This window comes from Heptranchias perlo, chromosome 36 (assembly GCF_035084215.1).
Source record: "Heptranchias perlo isolate sHepPer1 chromosome 36, sHepPer1.hap1, whole genome shotgun sequence".
Classification (NCBI taxonomy): Eukaryota; Metazoa; Chordata; class Chondrichthyes; order Hexanchiformes; family Hexanchidae; genus Heptranchias; species Heptranchias perlo.
The window spans coordinates 3,126,669-3,150,220 of NC_090360.1; the positions used below are offsets into that span (position 1 = coordinate 3,126,669).

A 23,552-nucleotide genomic window follows, 5' to 3' on the forward strand; every position below is an offset into this window, starting at 1 on the left:
CAGGCTGTAAACTAAACATTAACAAGTGCCGGCTGCTAACACAGTTTTGGATATGCGTCAGAGAAAGTGATCCTTATCGAGTGGAATGAGCCAGGCCTTCAGTTACGAAGCTGCGATACCTTTAGCATATGCTGTGGTCTGCAAATCCCTCACTTCATTCCAGGCTGCTTCCCCAACATGCAGAGCACATCCTCAGTAAGGCAATCGTCTGACACCTGGCATGAAAACTAATCGTGAAGGAAGGAGAGAAACCAACTCCTTTCCTGTCATCAGAGATGTCAAGGTTAACATTGGTTGCCTAAAAGGCATTTCATCCTCTCTTCCCCTCCCTTCCATCCAGTCTCCCACATGCACATGTCATAAGCCAGCCAGGCAATTGCTACGACAGATATGCAACACATAAAGGCTGACAGGCTCTTATTACAGAAAATGTGTGCCAGTTCCCATCGGCCTGACTCCAGGTAAACTGACAAGTTGTATTTCCTCTCCTTAGACACCATCTATTACAGGGTCAAGTATGATCGCTATTCGGGGTTACAGTACTCATTTAGTTTTAAAAGGACCACTACTTACGACATAGATATGGCACAGAAACAAAGGACTAATAGCACATAATGAACCATAAAACTGTGCAGGCTGAATGTGTGTGGCCACAGTGTTTTACCACAATGTGTCACCAGTACAATAAAATTGATTTTTCACAAGAAAGTGGAGGAAGCACCAATGTGCATCATTTGGATGCGTACACAGGAGTATTGGTGACCAATAAGAACAGCCAGTCATGAACAATCTGTGTGTCACTGAAACTAATAAAGAAAACAATTGCAAAGAACAATCCTTTCCAAATAGTACATAACTTGGTAATTTTTTGGGTCACTGCAGTTTTAGAATCTGAAGCTCGTGTGATATAAAGACGGTGTTGGTCATGGCTCAGTGGGAAGCATTCTTGCCTGTGAGTCAGAATGTTGTGGGTTCAAGTTCCACCCCAGGGACTTGAGTACAAAATCTAGGTTAACACTTCAGTGGAGTGCTGCACTGTCTGAGATGCCGTCTTTCAGATGAGATGTTAAACAGAGGTCCTGTCCGCCCTCTTAGCTGGACGTGAAAGATTCCGTGGTACTATTTCAAAAAAGAGCAGGGGAGTTCTCCCCGGTGTCCTGGCCAATATTTATCCCTCAACCAACATCACTAAAACAGATTATCTGGTCATTATCACATTGCTGTTTGTGAGACCTTGCTGCCTCGTTTCCTACATTACAACAGTGACTACACTTCAAAAGTACTTAATTGGCTGTAAAGCGCTTTGAGACGTCCAGAGGTCATGAAAGGCGGGATATAAATGCAAGTTATTTCTTTTCTTTTTATGGCTGGCTTTTTGCTGTGTTGGTGGGTTTTTAATGTAGAAAAATGACAGAAAAATTATATTTGGACAGTATGTCTTTAAAACAATGGTTTTTCTTCCCTGGCTATACCTTTGTTCCTGGCACTCAAGAGTCCTGTGGCTGCCAAATCCATTAAATCCTTATAAACATGTAACAAATTCTGACCCACGGGTGGGAAAAAGTTTTTAAAAATTGAATTACAAAAATTGTCTGTTCTGTTTTTATCCGTTCCTGATTTTGTGCAAGTCACAAATACAACCTGAGGGTCAGGGAGGAAGGCAAAACTCCATCCCATTCTCGTCCGTTGCTATATTTGGAAATCCATTCGTAACTTCCATGTGTGTCAGTCACATTTGCCAAAGAATAAGTCGCAGTATTTCAGCACTGAAAGTGACAACTGAAAAGCCAATTAACCTTGGGTCGCTGCATTTTGTAAGCACGTCTGTCCAAGATAAGCTAATGTTTCTGTTCTGATACTCCCCATATCTTTTGCATTTCAATTGATATAGGATGGTAGTCGGGTGGTCTGCTATTGTTGGATGAGGCAGTATTTGCACTAAATCTCAGTAGAAATGTGGCTCTGCCCTTTGAATTTAACTCTGGTATCTAATTTAAAAAGGCATTTTCTTTGTGCTCGTGTTGTAAGAATGGCCAAGACAGCCATGCATTGTCTGTCGCAGTGATGGCTTGCACGTGTAATGTGATAACGCCTTTCAATAGAGTCATTCAATAGAATCATTCTGATGGAATGTTTTAAAAACACAAACTATTAAATGCTTTTTAATACTGACAATGTCTTTTCAATGGCCAAGTATTTTCTGAGGATATTAATTTTTATATGCTACAATATTTTTTAAAATTTGGAGCACTGCAGTCTTGGATGGGAGCAGGAAGTTACAAATGGATGTAGACAGACTAAGTGAGTGGGCAAAACTATGGCAGATGGAGTTCAATGTGGGGAAGTGTGAGGTCATCCACTTTGGATCTAAGAAGGACAAATCAGAATATCTTCTTAATGGGTGAGAGACAAGGAATTGTGGAGGAGCGAAGGGATTTGGGTGTCCATGTACACAAATCACTAAAAGCTAGTGCACAGGTACAAAAAGTAATCAAAAAGGCTAATGGAATGTTGGCCTTTATCTCAAGAGGATTGGAATTCAAAAGTGAGGAAGTGATGCATCAGTTGTACTGAGCCTTGGTCAGGCCCCACCTGGTGTTCTGCATTCAGTTCTGGGCACTGCACTTCAGGAAGGATATACTGGCCTTGGAGGGGGTACAGTGCAGATTCACCAGAATTATACCAGGGCTTAAAGGGTTAAATTATGAGGACCAGTTACGTAAACTTGGTTTGTATTCCCTTGAGTATAGAAGGGTGAGGGGTGATCTGATAGAGGTGTTTAAAATGTTAAAAGGATTCGATGGGGTAGATAGAGAGAAACCATTTCCTCTGGTGGGGAATCCAGAACAAGGGGGCACAATTTTAAAATTAGAGCTAGACTGTACAGGTGTGAAATCAGGAAGCACTTTTTCACACAAAGGGTAGTGGAAATCTGGAACTCACTCCCCCAAAAGTCTGTGAAAGTTGAGGGTCAATTAAAATTTTCAAGACTGAGATCGATAGATTTTTGTTGGGTAAAGGTATCAAGGGATTATGGAGAAAAGGCGGGTAAATGGAGTTAAGGTTCAGATCAACCATGATCTAATTGAATGGCGGAACAGGCTCGATGGGCTGAATGGTCTACTCCTGATCCTATGGACATCCTAGAATCAAAAACACAAAGACTTGAACTAACTAGACAACGAAGAAAAATATACAAAAGCAAAATATCCACGAGAAGTCCAGATATGGCAACTTTCATTGAAACAGCAGGATCAATCCAACTTCAGGCACGTACAAAACAAGCTGAATTTAAGCACCTTGTACCTCTCAGTTATTAAGAATTGCTAATAATAGTCTTTAGAATTTTTTCCCCCTGACCTTTCTATTGTTCATTTCAATATCAATGTAACCTGACTGAATTTTACAAAAATAAATAAAAAGCTGGCCAATCCGCTTCACAAGTTTTCATAACTTGTTCAGACCACTAGATCACGAAGGTACAGATAGGTCAGGATAGACTAATCTTACTGAGCAGTCAGCAAACCTGTTCCCACAACCTAAAAATGGTGTAAGATGAACAAAAGACTAATCTTACTGATCTCTGAAAACCCCCTGCTGTGAATTTCACTTTTTGCCAAGTATAGTATGAAAATACTTGAGTATTCCTTCAAATCAGAATAGTCTTGCTATCAACATGTGAAAAGCCATATTCAAGAGATAATCTCTCTTGCCAGTTGGAATGACACCTCACTTGTTTCTAATAGTGGCTTGATGAGAGATACTAATTATAATGACGCAATGTAATGGCATTCAAATCACTGGATAAATTAATACAATTCCGAATGAATTTTGTACAAATACACGCACCTGCGTGCAAGTGTACACTCATGTGCACACATACACACAAACAGTGAGCAGAGGTAAGGGCACATTTACACTACAAGTATAGTGTTGGCAAGGAGCAGTTTTCGTTTTGCACCAACACCAAACTTGCAGATCAAAAATGGGCCGTGTCCGCAGGGTCACGATGTACAAATCTCCAGAGAAAGTGGGGAAAGGCGTGCCCGCTGAGGGCCACCTTTGTGTGCAGCTGCATCAAGCTGTGCGTAGACCCTCAGTACGTAAACACAAAATGTCACTACGTGCTGAGGTTTTACCTGTCCCCGGTGTTGAGAAGGATGGGCTTGGCCACGCTGCCACGGAATGCTCCATCCAGTTGGACCGTTCCGCCCCACCTGTCCTCCGTGGAAAAGTTTGTGCAGAAAAACACCTTTGACCACAAGGCGATCAGCAAGTGGCCCGCACGTAATGTCCTCGAGACCCTACGGGAACAGGAGATGGTGGATCCGGTCGGTTCGTTCCCCAAATAGACTGTCAATGTCATTTGGCAGAACGCCTTGTCGCCAGAGCTGTCAAACAAGCACCAAGACCTAGCTTGGCTGGTGGTGAGAAGGGCCCTTCCTGTCAGATCCTTCATGCACTCCCGGAGTCTCAGCACCACCGCGCGCTGTCCCCGAGGAGGCTGCGGTGGAGACAAGACCGTCACCCATCTCCTTCTGGAATGTGCCTTTGCAAAGAAGGTCTCGAGAGAGATGCAGTGGTATCTGTCCAGGTTCGTCCCGAGCAGTTCCGTAACATAGGACTCTGTGCTTTACGGGCTGTTCCCGGGGACACACACCGAGACAGACATCAACTGCTGCTGGAAGACCATCAACTTGGTGAAAGATGCCCTTTGGTCTGCCCGAAACTTGCTGGTCTTCCAGTGCAAGGAGCTGTCCTCGACAGAGTGTTGCAGACTGGCACATTCCAAGGTCCAGGACTACGTGCTCAGGGATGCACTGAAGCTGGGTGCTGCCACCGCAAAGGCTCTGTGGGGAAAGGCAACCATTTAAAGCCTTCCGGCCATTGTAAACCGAGGGGCTGCAATCAGGGAAAACCCTCCTCAGGCAGAATGTAAAATTCAAATTGGTGTAATGTACCTGTAATGAATCTGTAATCAATAATCTGTATTGAGTGTAATGCAATGAGACACCCTAGAGTGTCATGAACTGTAATTATGTACAATGTGTTCATTGAACTGCACTTGATGTAACCTGCAAATTGTATAATCTGTATTGTGTACGTTTGGAATGTGATTTGACAACTTTATTGTATGTATTGCTGCAAATTTTATGAATAAAGTATATTTTTTGAAAAAAAATTGGATGTTAATCCCAAATGAACTCCAAAGCAAAGTGGAGTAAAAATCCCTCCTCCAAAGAGTGTCACTTTGCTTCACTCTGGTGTCCAGTCGGGCCCAACCCTCAGATACTGGTTACACTCACACTATAACTTCAGCATTGGTGCAAAGTTAAACTGTTAGAGTTTAGTGTAAACGCAGGTTAAATCTACACCACTTGGAAAAATAGGACTGGAGAATCTTCTAGAAGTGATCAAACACTTGTTGATTCAAAATGAGATTACATAAAGTGGGAAAAAAAAGTGCCTTTTAAAAAGAAACGTAAATTACTAGACAGGAGGTATAGAGTGAAGCATTAAGGAATGGCACTGTAGCAATATTATTTCAGTAAGTTACCACTCTCAGTGAAGGTAATTGGGATCTGTGTGCTTGACGTATGTCTCAGTGGGAACTTGCACTTCATTTATTGAACTCCACACACAAAACATTAGGGAAACCAAACAAACATTCAAGCATACAACTGAGAATAAAACTTGCTGAAAACAATAAAACATTATTATGTACCAATACTAAGGAGATACACACTTTAAAACAACCAGAGAACAATAGTTATATTGCAAATTAATAATAGTTTTAGAAAATAATTCACCATACTGAAAAAGTGAAAAAAAACAGCTTAAACATGGCTAACTGTTCTATTATTAAACAATTGGATCAGGATAATTGAAGAATGCTTGAATGAGTGCCCATTTATGATTTGCGCCCACAGCAATCCAGCAGTCATCGTGCCCCACCCTGCCTTTATTAGCTGAAATGTTATTATTCCCAGGGAGTTCAAAGATGCCCCAATGTTCTGTTTTGCAAACAAAGATACAACATATATTAAACTACAAAAGGTATTTATACTCTGTTTCCAATGCACCTGCTGCAGGTACTCCTGATTTTTAGAATAAAAATCAAGCAGCAATAAATCTTTCTTGGCATCTTCTCAAAAGATTGAGAGAGCTTTGCTTCAGGCAATGGTTTTTAAATCTTTTTTGTGTGAATATCGACATACTCCAAGGATCTGCTGCAAATGGGGGTACATGCTCAGAGTACCTCAGCAAATTCGCGTACATTCCCAGCTACCTCATCCTAATTTCCAAAAGACGGTATTAGCTACACAAAGAGAAATAGTGCTATCACTGATTAAAACAATTATTAATATCCAGCAACAGAGGTAGCCTGCTAGTAAGTCAGAAAAATAACAGAATTCTCAAGACCTTGTCCTTCTGGAGATGCTGGGCCCAGACAGACAGAAATCTAACGATCCTGTGGATTCCCTAAGATACAAATACGACCCAGTTTCAAAGCATATAACCTAAGGACATAAAGCATGAAATGAGAAAGACCTATCAGGCTGCAAGAGATCCACTCTATCTAGAACTCTAGCCAACCCATTCCATCTCCCGAGAAGAGATTCTGCAAGGATCTACCAGTCAGCCCCCTTTGCCAATCTAGTTACAAACAGAAATTTTCCAGGTATTTTATACAAACAACCTTTAAAATATTAAACACGTACATCTAAAAAAGAAGCAAAATTTACTCATTTATTCTACAAAACATCTCCGAGTCAAACTTCAAGTTAGGTGAAGCTCTACGAGCCAAAGAACTTCTTGCATTAATATAGAATTCTGCGCATCAGAAATGAGATCTCCAAATGCTTTACAAAGCGAAGGAAAGAACAGATATGGACGGAGAGTGAAGAAGGTGGACGGGATTAGTGGATGGTGCCAAGAACTGGAGAATAGTTTTAAAAAGACTTCTGAAAGGAGAGAGAAGATACCCCATGGAGGTAGCATGAGGAGACCAAGGTAGAGGTGAGATCCAATTTTAAATTCTCTTAGCACCACAGAATTGTCCCCACTGGACAATACAACAAGGTTGCAACAAGAAACATTGCCCAGGAAGAAACATCTTTCTTTTTTTTTACCATTATAATTTTACATTACGACTTCTCGTGAAATCAACACCTGCTGCATGTTAAGAACATAAGAAATAGGAGCAGGAGTAGGCCATAAGGCCCCTCGAACCTGCTCCACCATTCAATAGGATCATGGCTGATCTTCTACCTCAACTCCACTTTCCCAACCTAGCCCCATATCCCTTAATTCCCTTAGTGTCCAAAAATCTATCAATCTCAGTCTTGAACATACTCAACGACTGAGCATCCACAGGGTAGAGAATTTGAAAGATTGACAACCCTCCGAGTGAAGACATTTTTCCTTCTCTCAGTCCTAAATGGCCGGCCCCTTATCTTGAGACTACGACCCCTAGTTCGAGACTCTCCAACCAGGGGGAAACATCCTCTCAGCATGTTGAGGGTTATTGATCTCAGATTGGTAGCTATTGTGTCAATTCTCAGCTTCATTTATACCTTCTGGCTAAACATCAGACTCAGGCAGCGGGAAGAGAGCTTTATGCAGATGTACTTACAAACGCATCGCTCCCAAGCAATGAATTTTAAAACGTGTGTCTAGGAGCACCACTCTCCTAGGACATTTCAATAACAACAACTTGCATTTATATAGCGCCTTTAACGTAGTAAAATGTCCCCAGGCACTTCACAGGAGCAACTATCAAACAAAATTTGACACCAAACCACGAGGAGATATTAAGACAGGTGTCCGAAAGCTTGGTCAAATAGGTAGGTTTCAAGGAGAGTTTTAAAGGTGGGGAGAGAGATGGGAAGGTGGAGAGGTTTAGGGAGGGAATTCCAGAGCTTCGGGCCTAGGCAGCTGAAGGCACAGCCGCCAATGGTGGAGCAAGTAAAATTGAGGATGTGCAAGAGGCAAGAATTGGAGGAACGCAGAGATCTCGGAGGGTTGTAGGGCTGGAGGAGGTTAGAGATAGGGAGGGGCGAGGCCATGGAGGAATTTGAAAACAAGGATGATAATTTTAAAATCGAGGCATTCCCAGACCGGGAGCCAGTGTAGGTCAGTGAGCACAGGGGTGATGGGTGAACGGGACTTGGTGCGTTTCAGTAAGTTTTCCTTAAGTGCCGAGTTGGTCTGATCCCTGAGCAGCTCAGCTCGATACTGCACTGGGAATTATAGAGAATAGACTGCCTCCCCCAGAGATCTCACACCCCTGCTTTGCAGTTAGGTCAAGGCCTGAGCCCTGAGCTGTATTGTAACTTTTGCAGCACTATGACACAAAAATAGCAGCATAACTGCACTCAACGTGTCCAATTTTGCGAAATCAATGAATACAAGACTCCAATGTGTTTAACCCAAGATCTCTCTGTGCTTTTGAAGCAAAACTTGATGACTGAAGCAATCTGTAAGACTGGTTCAAGAAAAGAAAAAGGAAACCAGTAACAAAATATTGAGTTTTATTGTTGATTCTTACCCTTGGTTTACCTTACATTGGAGATCTATTTAAAGGCTACATGGTTAATGCAACTACATTGTGCTGTGAAGTCTGGCACACCATTTTATTTAGTGCCACGGCATTGCATACCATGAAGCACTGAAAATAACAAAAAGAATGGCAACAATGCTAATGGCATCTGTTAGGTGAATGATGACCAACAGGTGCCCTGAATATTGACAGTGTCTTCACTCAATCACCATTAATATATATAACTGGTAACTACTTGGCATTGGTGGCACATCACTGACAGGTCCTTGTTAAAAAGAGGGGATTCCATACACTTGATAGATTGCTGAAAAAACATGAGTCAGACGAAACAGTCATTTATTGTACCTCTAATCTGAAATACCCAATGCAACCAAGTCAAGAGTGACCCTTTGGGACAAAACTAGTTCACTATTGCCTCCTAATTCACACATGCAGGATGTGGAACAGTGATTATTGTGCTCTGATGTAACAAAGCATTTTCTAATTAAAAGCCAAAAATGCAATCAAGCTATTGCCCCTTGCACTACAGGAATTATTTTGTGTGTCCAATAATATCTGCAACAAATTTTCTTTCACCGCTATAACCTTCAAGTAAGTCAACAGTTTTATAACTAGAACTGCCAAGGACAATGTTTGTATCCTATTGGAAATCAGTTCAGCAGATTAAACACAACATGTGATAACTGTTATAGATGCTAAACCTTAACCTTCTAAGGACGACACAACTTTTGCAACCTGTAAGATAGTACTTTTTATAAACTCGTCGATCTCCTGCGTGGGAAGATTTCCCTTGTGTGCTCTATTTAATGGTAAAAACAACACAGCAATTTTAACATAGAAACATGTCCCAGGGCTCTTTGCAGAGGCAGAAGGAAAGCAGATCCTAAGCCAAAGAAGTAGATTAGGAGAGTGACTAAAAGCTGGGACAAAGGTAAAAATCATAAAACCGATGTTTATAAACAAATTTATGATTTTGTAACATGTAACACACGGAGGAATTCATTGCCCGCGAGTCAGCAGATACGCTGTTTTATATTGGGAGCCTGCTAAACCCAAACAAGAAGTGCCTCTCCCGTTCCCAGCAGAAGCTGAGATGTCCTCTCCCCTTTCTTCTCTCCCCCACAGCTCCCGGGGTTCCTATCTCTCCTATTTCAAAAGGGCATTCTCCGATGATTCTTTCTCTCCACCCCTATCCCATCTCTGCTCAGCAGGGTCTCCTTCTTGTCCCCTCCCCTCAAATAGGGTAACACGCTCTTTGCTCCTCCACCCCCACCCCCCCCATCCACCCCAACACTTGTTCACTCTCTGCAGCTGCTCAATTGAGTCTACAAGAGGCTCTCTGCCTTTTCCACTTGAGAAAATCCCACTCCCTCTTCTCCCATCCCCATAGGATTGCTCCATCTTTCCATTCTCCACAAGAGGGTATATCTTCCAAAAATATTTCTTCATGCAGCAAAGGAGGCTTCCATAGTTTTAGAAGACACTCATTTCTTCCTAGTACTGTTATTTCAGAAAGTCAAAGCTTATTTACAAACACCACTGATCTCTGCTCTTTACCCTGAATCCCTGTCAGTCACAGCAAGAGTACTGGAGTGAACAGCAAGTTCTGAAACTGAGCCTTAAAACAATATCTTCAGAATCAATAGTACAAGGAGGAAAATATAATATTCCAGCTTCTACACCCACATGCAGCAAATAAATCATTCTGCAGTAACCAGCATACTACACAGTTTGAAAAAGGCCACGGATTGTTGAACTGAAATTAAAGCAGTTCATGTATTTTCTTGGTGCTTATTCCCGAGTATAATTACCGGGCACCACTGCACGGGGACTTGGATTCACAGATTTTAAAACAAAGTACAGATCTTATGTTCTGAAATTTCTTCCATGAGCCAAGTTTGGAGATAAATGTTAATTTGAGAAAATAACATTACTGCAAAAGATTACAGTTTTTTTTTTAAAAAAGCTTTTTGTAAATTTGATTAAATCAGGTTTTTAAAGCTTAGAAATTACTGTTTGCATAAATAGGATATGAATGCTTAACGTGCTCATATGATAATCATATTTGCTTTTTTAACAAAGGTTCCATTAAACGTCCATTAAAATAGCAGACTTATTAATGAGTTAAGCGTTCATGTGTTAATATGTCAACTAATTTTTATGCTTACGTGTTTATCAGGGATTCTGTCTAGCAGTTTTTGAGTTATATAGCTTTAGTATTACTAAACCTAGCTGTGATAAAGTTACAAAAGTAGTTTTGAAACAAATTCTAAAACAAAAACTTAATTCTAATTATTCTGATACAGAAATAAATACACAAGGTTAAAAAAAGGTACATTTTAGAAGTTTCCTAATTTTTTTTAAGGAACTTTACAGGAAGTTTTCACTGCAGTCAGTTTATCGATAAGTTTGTCCAAATTGTTCTTTATTAATAATCACTGAAAACTAATTGGCAGACTCCGACATCATGTTAGTTTAGCTGAGAGATTCCTAGAACATAGCAATCCCTCCAACCCACCAAAGGGACAGACACTGACCAAATCTAAACTGGGCAATGTCAAAAGTACACTACAAGGGGTCATAAGTGTTGACCTGTAACAGGTGACAACTTTGTCTTAAAATACAGCCTGGAAGGAGGAGTATGGAATTTGGGAGGGCGGGGGGAGGTGAGAGGGTTAAAATGATCAAGAAGTACTTCCATCAGCTGCTGTCCTTATAAAGTCAGCTAGAACCTTTGAAGTATTAGCATGTGCACAGACCCGATCACAGACTACAGCTCACCATTGGTTGATGGTAGTTGTCATATGACCAGTGTGAACTGGACAAAAAGTACTAGTGCACAAAAAAATAGTTGAGGTAAAATTTATCTAACTCACTACTCCTCACTAATTCCTCTCCTAGCTGATAAGGTGGCAATTCAGCCACCTGTCTGAACATTTATTCACCATCCCTGGGAGAGTGGAAAAGCTGGCTAAGACTTTCATTTACTTTCTCACCTTATCGCTCTTCCTCGCTCATGCTCGGCTACAGTTCCAGTGGCCATTTTCTCATGTGCGGGTCCAGATGGCAAGAGTTATCAGGCCATTTGATGATTGAGAGCATCACTTCCAAGCTAAGCCATGTCTTCATCTGATGTCCAGATGTTCACTCTCAAGCAGAGGTCGCTGATTAGCAACCAAGAGTGGGAATAGTGACTAATACTTCCCTCCTAGTCAACAGACACTGAGATGAACGGCTGTGCCCACATTGTTGTGCTGACTGAGATCAGTTAATTCAGCGCAGACCAGGAATTGAACCTGGGACACATTAAGTGGAATATTTCCCCATTGGCCATTAGTGGAACTTGCCTAGGTCAAGAGTTTTGAATTCTGGTAGGCTCTTGAGTTACCAGAACTTCCTATCCAATTTTATCGGATCAGACCCATTAAAGGCAGCCTTCGGTATCGATTTCAAATACAGACAGAATTCCATATGGAGGCCGACCACATTAGAGCAAAGTCTATAGAAATTGTACCATTTTAAAATACAGGAAATACGCAAGATTTGCACAAAAAAATTATATTTCTTTTCAAAGAAAAAGAAAAAAATGCCAACTGTTTTTCATTTTTTTTGTGAACACTCCTGCATCTGAAGGACTGCATGAGGTGCACTGCATGTTGTACCATATTAGCTTGTATCTCAAACAATGTTTTGTTATCCTGTGACTTCAATGGGGAGATAAAAGAAGGAACAAAAAGTGGGCAACGTACACACCACATAAAATAATATATTTTATGTGTATGTTTTGAGTTAAATATACTCTTAACAGATACCCAAGGATACAATCAAGAACACTTGCAATGCAATTGTTTCTGTGGGGACACCAGTGACCTAATCTTCCCCCATCTTGATCTGATCGTTTATTCAGCTGCTAACATTCTTCCCTGCCCCTTACATCCAACTGCTTTCCACTCATTTGTTTCAAGCATCCAAGTAAAACTCTTCAGTGCCAAGATAGTGTGTTCAGATGCTGTAGTTAAGATTGAAAGCCACAGCAAGCAGAGATTTAGTGGATGGGAGCAGAAAGGAAACACGCAAGAGAGACGAGAACTGTATGTACAGACACAAGAAACACAAAAGAACTTTGGAAAAAGAAAAGAATGCAACATTAAAGAGAAAAACGGTTCCAGGGGGAGAAGGAGCATGGAAATGAAATAATAATTATATTTTAACAACAAAAAATAATCGGGGTGTGGCTGTCCCAGTCCAAATTTAACCCGTTCCAGATTCTTAAGGACCACAATCCTTCAATATCAAGCAACATTTTTAGAATAGAGCAAGTTTCTAAAGATCTAGTTCATTGCTCAATTTGTGTAAGAAAGGACTTCCATTTATATAGTTGTTTCAGAACATGGCAAAGTGCTTCACAGCTAATTAATTGTTTTGAAATGAATCCCTGTTGTTATCCAAGCAAACACCACAGCTAATTTTGCAAACAGCGAAGTCCCAAAAACAGCAATGAGATAAACGAGCAGTTAATCTGTTTTAGTGATGTTGCTTGAGGGATAAATGTTGACCAGGACACAGAGAACTCCCCTGCTCTTCTTCAAATAGTGCCATCCACCTGAAAAGGCAAACGGGGCCTCGGTTTGACATCTCATCTGAAAGACGGCACCTCCGACAGTGCAGCACTCCCTCAGCATTGCACTGAAGTGTCAGCCTAGATTATATGCTTGAGTCCCCGGGTGGAACTTAAACCCATAACAACCTGACTCAGAGACAAGCAGCCACCGAGGTCTGCGACATATGTATTTATTTAAGAGGCTAAAATGCTTGCATGGTACAATTTCTGCAATTAATTTCTCCAACCTCATTAGCTCAACCAATCATTTGAAGCAATCCAAAAAAAAAAATCACTATTTTCTTACATATATGCCAATCATATGATAATTGTAAACAATTTTACAACACCAAGTTATAGTCCAGCAATTTTATTTTAAATTCACAATCATATGAGACATTTTATACAAATACCTATACCTTGAGAAAAAACTGTCACACTAAAGTCACTTTACACCCAACTGTTACAGTAACTTTGAGCCCAGGTATCACAAACCTTCAAAAGATTTTTTTTTCAGTAGCTAATAAGGATATCCATTCATACCAGTCATTTTCTGAATCACTGTGGAATTCTCTGTGCATTTAAAATCAATATTGAAGGCTTCGCTTAATATGTATGATCTGATAAAAATTGGATCAGAGCTTCTGGTAACTTAAGAGCTTACAAGAGTTTAAAACTCTTGACCTGAATTCTCATGAGTGCTACCAGGAATTCTCAATAGTCTGCACTGTTAAAAGCCCGTATACGGATTTTTCTGAAGTGATATCTTTTGATGTAGAACGGCCTCGATTAACTCTTAGATATATGCAGGCTCTTTAAAAAGAGTCCTGGGATTCTTCAAGCTGAGGATTTTGGGGCTCCTGAGTAGCAATACTTGAAATCCAAAATATCCTCAAGTTAATCATTATTTTTAATTAGAAATATTTGATGTTTAAGTTTAATTAAGAAATTTACTGGGGTGAAAAGTATTCTTTATGCATTTTCAACCTTATTTAACCCACTGGATCTAATAAGTTTCCACTGTTGCAGTGCAATCCTTAAAAAAGTTCTTTGTCCAATCAGAAATCATAGAATCATAGAATGATACAGGACGGAAGGAGGCCATTTGGCCAATCACGCCCGTGCCGTCTCTTTGGTAGAACTGTCCAATTAGTTCCATTCCTCTGCTCTTTCCCCACAGCCCTGCAATTTTTATCCCTTCAAATATTTGTCCAATTCCCTTTTGAAAGTTCCTATTGAATCTGCTCCCACCGCCCTTTCAGACAGTGCATCCCAGATCAGAACAACTCACCGCCTAAAATTTTTTCCTCATGTTGGCCCCGGTTCTTTTGACAATCACCTTAAATCTGTGTAACTCTGGTTATCGACCCTTCTGCCACTGGAAACAGTCAAAGCAGGTTATGTTTTCTTGACATTAAGCAAGTAAAGTCTGTCCATCAGCCAGCGTCAACTGACTTTAGAACAGTTTTTCTTTTCAAACAAAGTCAAAAGTTGTCTTTGGAGTTCAAATAATTCACATAGACACCACCTTCCCCAGCAGTACTGTTCTCACTTAAATGATATGTTTCAGAGCCCACAAATAACAATAAACGTTTCCTACATGCTGGATAAATAGGCTGCATTCAAAGGTAAACCACAGGGCCACTGTTGAGTAAAAGTAGCGGTGGGATTTTATATAGCGGAACCTGCATTCTCCAATATAATGGCGCGCTGGGAAGCAATTGGGAGTTCCCCAAATTCTGGCTTTACACCTATGGTGCAGCAATACCCTAGGCATTAAATGAAGACAAGTACAATAATCACCAACCGAAGATGAAATACAAACAACTAAAGAAACTGCAAGAGGCAAGGATTCCCACAAGGCTTTGTCCTCTGAAAATGCTGACAAATAGGGATGCAGATAGTGGGGATTTTATCTTAGCTATTCGAGAAGATGATCTTGTTGCACAATTATGTGACACTTCATTGTGATGGTAATATCACCTCCTGACTGGAATCCTTGTTTTCAGTATGAAGCTGAGTGGGGCCAGTCCAGTGGTATACAGTTATGTCAGGGTTTGATGGAAAGAGTCAAACTGAATCGTCATATCGTAACACGACATAGCACTCACAACCAAGGAGCTTGGCTTGAAAGCAAAAAGCTTATTTTTGCTCTTCAGATAAAGGGCAGGTTTAATTGATGTGTGGCTCCATTTTAGTGATAATTCCATCATTATTTGCTTTATTGAGCCTTGATAGGCAATGTGGTTGTTATTGGCGTCAATAGTGAGCGTCAGCTGTGTGCTGTGGTAAAACCGCTGTTGTGAGTCAGCCAGTCAGATGAAAGGCCTGATCTGCTTCATATACAATGGGCTCAATTTTAAAATGAAAGTCTGGGCGCGTTGGGGGAGGGGGAGGGGGAGGGGGGGAGGAGGGGGGAGGGGGAGGGGGAGGAGGGGGAGGAGGGGGGGAGAGGGAGGGGGAGGGGGGGAGAGGGGGGGAGAGGGAGGGAGAGGGAGGGAGAGGGGGGAGAGGGGGGGAGGGGGGAGAGGGGGGGAGAGGGAGGGAGGGGGGGGGGGGGGGAGAGGGGGCAGGAATCCCAGCTCCAACACGCTGAAGAACACACACGGCCCAGAGTCATCTGGGTGCGCATGCCATTCCCAAAGCAATTAAAGCCGGCAGGACAATATTTAAAGAAGCAAATGTACCTCATTGAGGTACTTAGGGTAGTTTATTTTTTGTGTAGTGGGTAATTAAAAAGATTTTAACCTTACCTGGGCAGCTTTCTCATGGCTTCCGATTCACGCCTGGTGAAACCAGACCGGAAGGGTCGGATCAGGCAAAAATAAACTAAATAAATTAAATACATTTCCCAGTGTAAAAAAAATAAATAAACATACCTTGCGTACAATGTCACCTTCATCCCCCCTCCGATATCTGATGTCTCCCCCACTTCAGATCTTTGTCTCCCCCAAACCCACCGCCCCTCCCAAAATCTCTCTCCCAACGGCCGATGAGGTCTCTCTCTCTTTCTCCCCACCCCCTCAGATGTGCAGCTCCTGTCGGCAGCCAGTCTGTCAATCAGGAAGAGGCTTTAATTGGCCTCATTAGGGTTGCAATCGCAACCCGCCGACTTCCCTTCCGGGTTTGGCGCCTGCAAATCACCCCCGCACCCCCCGCCTCCCAACACTCTTCCCCACCGGAATATTAAAATTGTGCCCAATGTGCTGACAGAGCCATGCGACTGACTATTACTCATGTAATAAACTAAACACCTATAAAATAAGTGGAATGGCTGTGAACAGGAGGATTATTTAAAGACCATTACTCTGCCAGACTCATTGCAGGAATACACATTTTTCCAATGCCTAAAATTTTAGAAAAATTATATGTTTTGCAGTGTAATATGTTGGGAAGAAATTTAAAGCAATATACATTTCTTGTATATTATTGTTAGTGGGTACCCTTGTAATTAATTTTAATTTTACATAGTTGGGTATTTGAGAGTTCGGAACGCACAGGGCTGGTGGGAAATGAAATTTCTTCCTATTAAGGCCGACCAGAATTTTAGGACAGTATAAATATTTAACTAACTTCCAATCCACACTCTGCCAAAATACCCCATCATAAAACTGGCACACATTAGGCTCCAGGTACCTACTGCAGACAGTAAATCTCATGGCAAGACGATTTTACTAGCATTACATTTTCTCACACCTACATTATGTGTCAGTGTAGACTTAATTGGTGGCCATTAATCTTGCGCAGTGGGCGGACTGGGCACTCACAGGACAGGCTGTCAGCTGGAGCGTCTGCATTTAAAGGGCCATTGCTCCAATGGATTTTGCTGCAGCAAAGAGCAAGAAGACCCAATGGAGCAGCTCAGGGGCAAGGCTGCTCCAAGATTCAGCGATGCCTCACTTCAGCTGCTACTGGCCGGGGTGAGGAGGAGGAGGGAACTATTTCACTCGGCCGACAGGAGGAAGAGCCCTGCCTCTGCCACCAAGATGACCTGGCTCGAGGTGGCAGAGGAGGTCACCAGCAGCAGCAACATCTCCCGCACCTGGATCCAGTACAGGAAGTGCCTCAATGACCTAATTAGGTCAGTCAAAGTGAGTACACTTACTGATTCTCCTACATTCCATGGTGCACATCACCCCCCTCCCCCAACTCATTCTGTTCTGCCAAGACTACTCCATCACATCACTCCTCACACCCACTTAAGGCTCATCCTCAACTTACCTGCACTTCCTCACCTCCCCATTTGTGACCCCACCACTACCACTCACCCCAATCCTCATCCAATGTGATATCTCTGCCTCATACTCACCTTCTGATGCACCTCTTTCACGGTCAGCCTCACCCAAACCAATGCATTCATCGACCGACCACTGCACCCTCACTCACTCACACGTCTGGACTTTCTCCCCTTCTAGAAGAGAGTGCAAAATGCACGCGAGAGGGCGAGGACTGGAGGGGGTCCACAACAAGTAGTGGTCCTCACAGACACGGAGGAGGAGGTGCTGGACCTCAGCCGCACCCTCGAGTGCCTGTCCGTGGGGGATGCCGAGACTGGCACCCCACAAACGTCTGGTGACACAACTTTGACATTCATCACACACAATATGAATTGATGTTAACAATGTTGAGCACCAATCAGTATGCTCATCGCAACATGACACATCTGTGATGATGCTTAATATTGCCTTCTGTTCTCTTACAGGGCCTTCAGTGACCGCTGTGATGGCAGAGGGCGATTCCTCAGAGGATCTGATGGCCTCTGAGGGGGCACCATCACATTTTAGCGAGCCATCCACCAGCGCAGATACTCACACCTCAGTGGGTCCTAGTACTCAGTTAGTTGGGTTGGCACCTGGTGAGTTACCACACACAAGTGAGCACGAGCAGACACTGGTGGCAGGGGCAGCTGTGGAGAGTCCGTATCGGTGGGCAGACTCCTCTCCAAGCTCTGCTCAGCTGGACGTAGATGCTGAACCCGAGGGGCCAACCTTTAAAAGGAGAATGATCGAGGGACAGCAGCATATTTGCGAGGTACTGGAACAGGTGCCACGCGCACTCTCCACAATAGCGCAGAGGATGGAGGAATCCAACTCCTGCATTAGTGGAACGGTGGCACAGATACGTGAGGGAATCTCAGAGAGTGTCGCAGGGATGTGAGCAACTGTCTGAGATAGAATCCCACGCAACTACGGAAATGTCTGAGATAGTGTCGCAGGCAAGTGCGGGAACGTCTAAGATAGTGTCGCAGGTAAGTGCGGGAATGTCTGCGATGGAGAGAAGGCTAGCCTCCAGTGAGCTTCAAGCACGATTCACAAATGAGTCCACTCAGGCCCTGACATTGGCCGTTTGGACTCGGTGAACAAAATTCTGCCGCCATAAACAGGCAGACAGAAACTTTACAACTGGGCTTCCAAGGCATCACACATGTCCTCCAAACTGTTCTCCAGCAGAGTGGTCGGAGTGATGTGGGCCTGGTCCAGGAGAGGGATGGCAGCAAAAGGGGACATGGAAGTCGGGACTCCACTCAAAGCACTCCCACGTCTCACCCATTGCCCCCCTCTCAACCAGTACCCGCAATGCTGCCTCCTCTCCAGGTGGCCGAGTCTGCCCCTGCACAGGTGCTGGTGGAGCAGTCTTTGGAGGGGCCCTCATGGGCTCCAAAACCCAGAGGGTGTAGGCCAAAAGCATCTAAGCAGTCAGGGTATGAACATGAGCAACCTGCCACTACCTCTGCTGCAGCCACAGGGGATGCACCACGTAGGAGTAGTAGGAAGAGAAAGGTGAAGGATTTGTGATCATGAAGGGTATTCACAAGGGTGTCTGACAGACTGTCATGTTTTTCATTTATATTTGGTTTTTGTTACCACTGCTGCCACGTCTTGGCCATTCTTGACTGGCTTTTGTGATAGGGCCCTTTCATGAGCTTCACCATGAACTGCGACACTTGATGCCACCCATTGGGTCACTTTACATTGGGTGTATGTGTAGTTGCAGGACTGTTTTGTGCGGGGTGGGGGCTGATGTGGGTGCTGCTCTTTCCAGGTGGTGTGAGGACTGGACTCTTCTCACTTTCTGATCTTACGAGAACCGTTCAAATATCAGTGACTCCCTGGCCTCATCAGCAGCCAGGTGAACCGCTGCTCTGCCCATGAGTTGCTCCTCCTCCTCCTCCTCCTCCAAGTGGATGGCAGATGTGGATGGTGGATGAGGGCATGGGGCCTCATCAGCTGGTACCACTCTCTGTTGCGCCATATTGTGGACGACACAACACACGTCTATAATGTGACCCACTCTGTCTGGTGCGTATTGAAGCACTCCCCCAGAACGATCGAGGCAACGAAATCGCATCTTGAGCAGTTCCATCGCATGCTCAATTACAGACCTGGTGGCAATGTGGCTGTCGTTGCATCGTTGCTGTTGCTCACTGATGGGGTTCCTCAGAGGTGTCATGAGCCACGTGTGCAAGACGTATCCCTTGTCCCCGAGGAGCCAGTCCTTAAGGGTGTTGGGTGCATGGAAGAGGCCCGGGAAGTTGGATTCCCTCAGAATGAAGGAATCGTGGCAGCTGCCAGGGAATCTCACATGCACATGAAGAAATCTTTTGTGGTAGTCACAAATGAGCTGAGTGTAGATGGAGTGGTACCCCTTTCTGTTGGTGAACAGTCCTGGCTCGTGTGGAGGTGCTCGGATTGCTACATGGATGAAATCAATTGCACCATGTACACGTGGGAAGCCAGTCACAGCGTGGAATCCCACTGCCCTCTCCGTCTGGCTGAGGTCGTCCACGGGGAAGTTGACGCAGGGCGACGTCCTGCAAAACAAGCCGTCGGTGACCTGTATTATGCACTTGTGTGCAGATGACTGAGAGACCCTGGCGATGTCCCCGGTGGCACCCTGGAATGATCCGGTGGGCAATGGTGACTTTAATTGCGATGGGTAATGAGATGCCGCTGGCAGCAGCTCGGCATGAAGGAGGCTGCAGATGTCTGCGATCACCTGGTGACTCACTCTCAGCCTCCGTATGCACTGCTCCTCACAGAGGCCGAGGAAGCTGAGCCTCGGTCTGTAGACCGTCTGACGAGGGTAGTGTCTCCTGCGACGTCTCTCCCTCTGTTGATGCCCTCGCTGCTCTTGTGCAGGTGCCTGTGGAGCAGCACGATGTTGTGGAGCTCCATGTGGCAGAAGTGCCTGGCGAGGCTGGTGATGTTGATCGACCTTGGATATAGTGATGAATCCAGCCATTGCGCCCCCTCATCCTGATGGTGTCAGTTTGAGGGGGTCCGAAAAGTTGGTAAATATGTGTAAACAGAACAATTCTGAGCAGAAACCAAGAATTTTCAGTCTAAGCACAAAGATCTTGCAGCCAAAAAGTTTGAGAGAACTGAGTGCCCTGCTGCAATAACTCACCTTTTATCCCCATCTGTCAAACAGGCATTTAAATGTCCAAATGGCTACCGGCTGAAACACTGCTCCTTCACCATGGCGTTTCACACAGGACGGGAAACACGCTGTGAGGCAATGATCAAACCGCCTGCCTTCATTTTTGAACTCTTCGACCAGGTGATTTCGTGCTTTAAATATTAAAGCCGGGTTTGGGAACGGCGTGTGCACCCAGATAGCACTGGGTCGTGCCCGTTCTTCAGCGTGTTGGAGCCCGGATTTCTGCCCCCTCCTCAATTTTCTTTGCCCCCCACCCCCAATGCACCCGCAGATTTCTTTTAAAATCGTGCCCCATGGTCCCAGCTACAGACCTGCTGCAGGAGGAAAGCAGCAGTTTCAGCGGTGAACGGTCTCAGCACACGATGCTGGGAGTAAATCCAGGAGACGTTTACCTGCATCTCGCCGCACAAAAAGGTGCAGTTTTTTTTTAAAATGCTAATTACACAGAATTTTACAGCAATGTAAATATATCTATGTAAACCTCACTACGTAAATGATAATTGCATTTTCGTTACCAATTAACCTCCTTCAGTCTGCAGTCGATGAGAATTTACCCTCCCTTCCAATGATATGGACCATTTAAAAAAAATCAACCTCCTTTCAGATTCGAGTGAAGTCGAATTCGGGAGAGACTGTGTAAAAGCAGCGAGGGTGGCAGGACTTTTGAATGCAGCAGTCGGGCTGGTGTAATTATGATAATTACTGTAAGGTAATAGATAGCTGCATCGGTAGAATTCGCAGATCGCTGTCGCAAGAGGACTAGAATAGCATTTCTAACCGTGCCAGCAACCAAAGCTTTAATCTTTTCCGCAACTATAATCTTAAATCCAACTCTGGACACCCTATACCACATCAAATGTTAACCCTTTCGGTACTGATGCAGCTTTTGAAATATCCACGTCTTTTCTGTCGCACGTTTGCAAATGCTGTATTTGTGCTCGAACACATTTGTGGAAAGGACTGTTCAATTCGGGTTACACCCAACTTTCTCTGACAATATATTACCGCCACACCAGCGAAAAGGATCTCCCAATCTATCAGAGTGCCGGTCATGACACGGAATCGGGAAGATGTGCGAATATTTTATTGATGCATCGTCAAAATCCACCTCGCCACCTCCCCCCCAAAAAAAGGCAACCCAATTCTAACCCTTACTAGGAGTTTCGAAGCTGCCCGCACCCCTCCTGTAATAAATGTGTCACTGATCCAACACTGTGTAACTTCAATAAAAACCTCTGTGCCACTGGTCAGATGCTGAACAGTTTTACTCTGGTTCTCGAAGCTGTGGTTGGCTCGGAGCGGAAGGGACATGAAAGCAGCTCCACTTGGCTGACCGGTTAGTGCTTCTTACCTGGGGGACACACACAGCCGTCAGGAACACTGCGAGCCGCTCGCATCTTGGGGAAATGTGCCTTCAGTTTCTGAGAACGAAAAGTAAAGGACAATGGAATCACAGGCAAATACTAGTTGGGTTTGCACGCACACGTTTTGCATCAAATAACATCCCTCCACCCAAATAAACAGCAATTCCATACAATTCACACACTTTACAATAGTTGCTAAACTTTAATTGTTCTGCTAGCATTTTTGGGGAGGGGGGCGGGGGAATAAGTAAATGTTGAAAATCCCAGCGATGGGGGCTTCACTGTACTCACAATATATATTTAAGAGACTCTTAGAAAAGAAAAGCTTCAGGCAGAAAGTTTTAAGTGCGATATCTATTACCGTGCCAATTATAATACAATGAGAGTCCAGACAATTCTTTGTATGCATATTTGAAACAAACAGTTGGGCATGTGGTTTGGAAAAAGTTGCTGGAAACTGGAGTTTTTGTTTGTCTTCGCTTCAGGGGATTCGTGGGAAAGATTATCTTTATTCAAGAGCTGTAATTTACATATACAATTGCAATCACACTAACAGTGCGGTACAAAAATAAATTGTAAATCACAATAAATCGTTCCAGTCTCGTTGCAATGTTAACACTCCTGCAGGCAGCCGTGCACCAACCTCGTCTAGTAGCTGGTCTACTCTGTTGAAAACAGCCGGTTCCATTTGGTCCATTGAGAGCCAGGCTGAGAAAACCTGCCTTTCTTCCTCCAAATGCGAGAGGCGAGTTTGCAGCTCTGAAGTCCTATAATGCACCAGAATGCAAAACCCGAGAGACACAATCGACAGAAGACAGCACAGCAGCCCGGAGAAGCCAGGACAGTGCCGCAAATGCTTGGATGTCTGAGATGCATTACAGGTCCTTCGGCAGCTCGCCGGGCGAGTCGCCTCTCCTGTCCACTTCTGAGACCCTTCCATAGTCGCCCAACTCACGCTTCCCTTATCGAGCCCAGACCCGCAGTGAAAATCCTGAAGTCATGAGAGCTGATCAAGGGGAATTGGCCGTTGAAATGTCTCAACAACAAACAAAAAAAAAGCTGCTGCTGCTGCTGCTAACTTTATAGATTCCCCGCCGGCCGCAAGTTCATTTGGATGTACACTGAAAATCAAGCAAAACGTGAAAGCCTCAAGTTCCCCCCAGGGTCTCCCTGAAGTCCCAGTCCTCAGAACAGACACGTTGCCTGTAACCAGAGCAATATCCACACAGATGCCAGTTTCAGGCCAGCAGTGAAACCATCCTCAGTCTTAACGGGAACATAACACAGCCCTCGACTGCTCGGGTTTATCAATGCTATTTCCAGCCATACGCCTGCTTAACATAATTTATTTATTTATTCAACGTGACAGGGCGGGTTTCAGGTCGGAATCTCCACTTTGATCGTGAGTGACGCTCACCCTCCCCCTCCCCTCCCAAACACATCCGATTATTTTTAACTGCTGCGAAGGATTTTGTTTTAAAGGGCTAACAACACACCGGGGGGAAAAAAACTTCAAATGCAGCGCTCTGCTCCTGAACACGGACTAACCGTTACACTCAGAGTCCCCAGGATAGACCCCCACCAG

The 23,552-nt window shown here is 43.9% G+C and overlaps 1 protein-coding gene across 1 annotated transcript in view; it reads right to left on the reverse strand.

The window, feature by feature from the left end:
• col13a1 (collagen, type XIII, alpha 1) overlaps window positions 1-23,262 on the reverse strand; it is a 182,457-nt gene extending 159,195 nt beyond the window's left edge. The window contains exons 1-2 of the mRNA XM_067972397.1: window positions 22,611-23,262; window positions 21,955-22,024 (exon numbers count right to left, since the gene is read on the reverse strand). Coding sequence (XP_067828498.1) covers window positions 21,955-22,024; window positions 22,611-22,907 — 367 coding nt within the window. The 5' untranslated portion in view covers window positions 22,908-23,262. The remainder of the gene's footprint in view (window positions 1-21,954; window positions 22,025-22,610) is intronic.
• Between the last annotated feature and the right edge of the window lie 290 nt (window positions 23,263-23,552).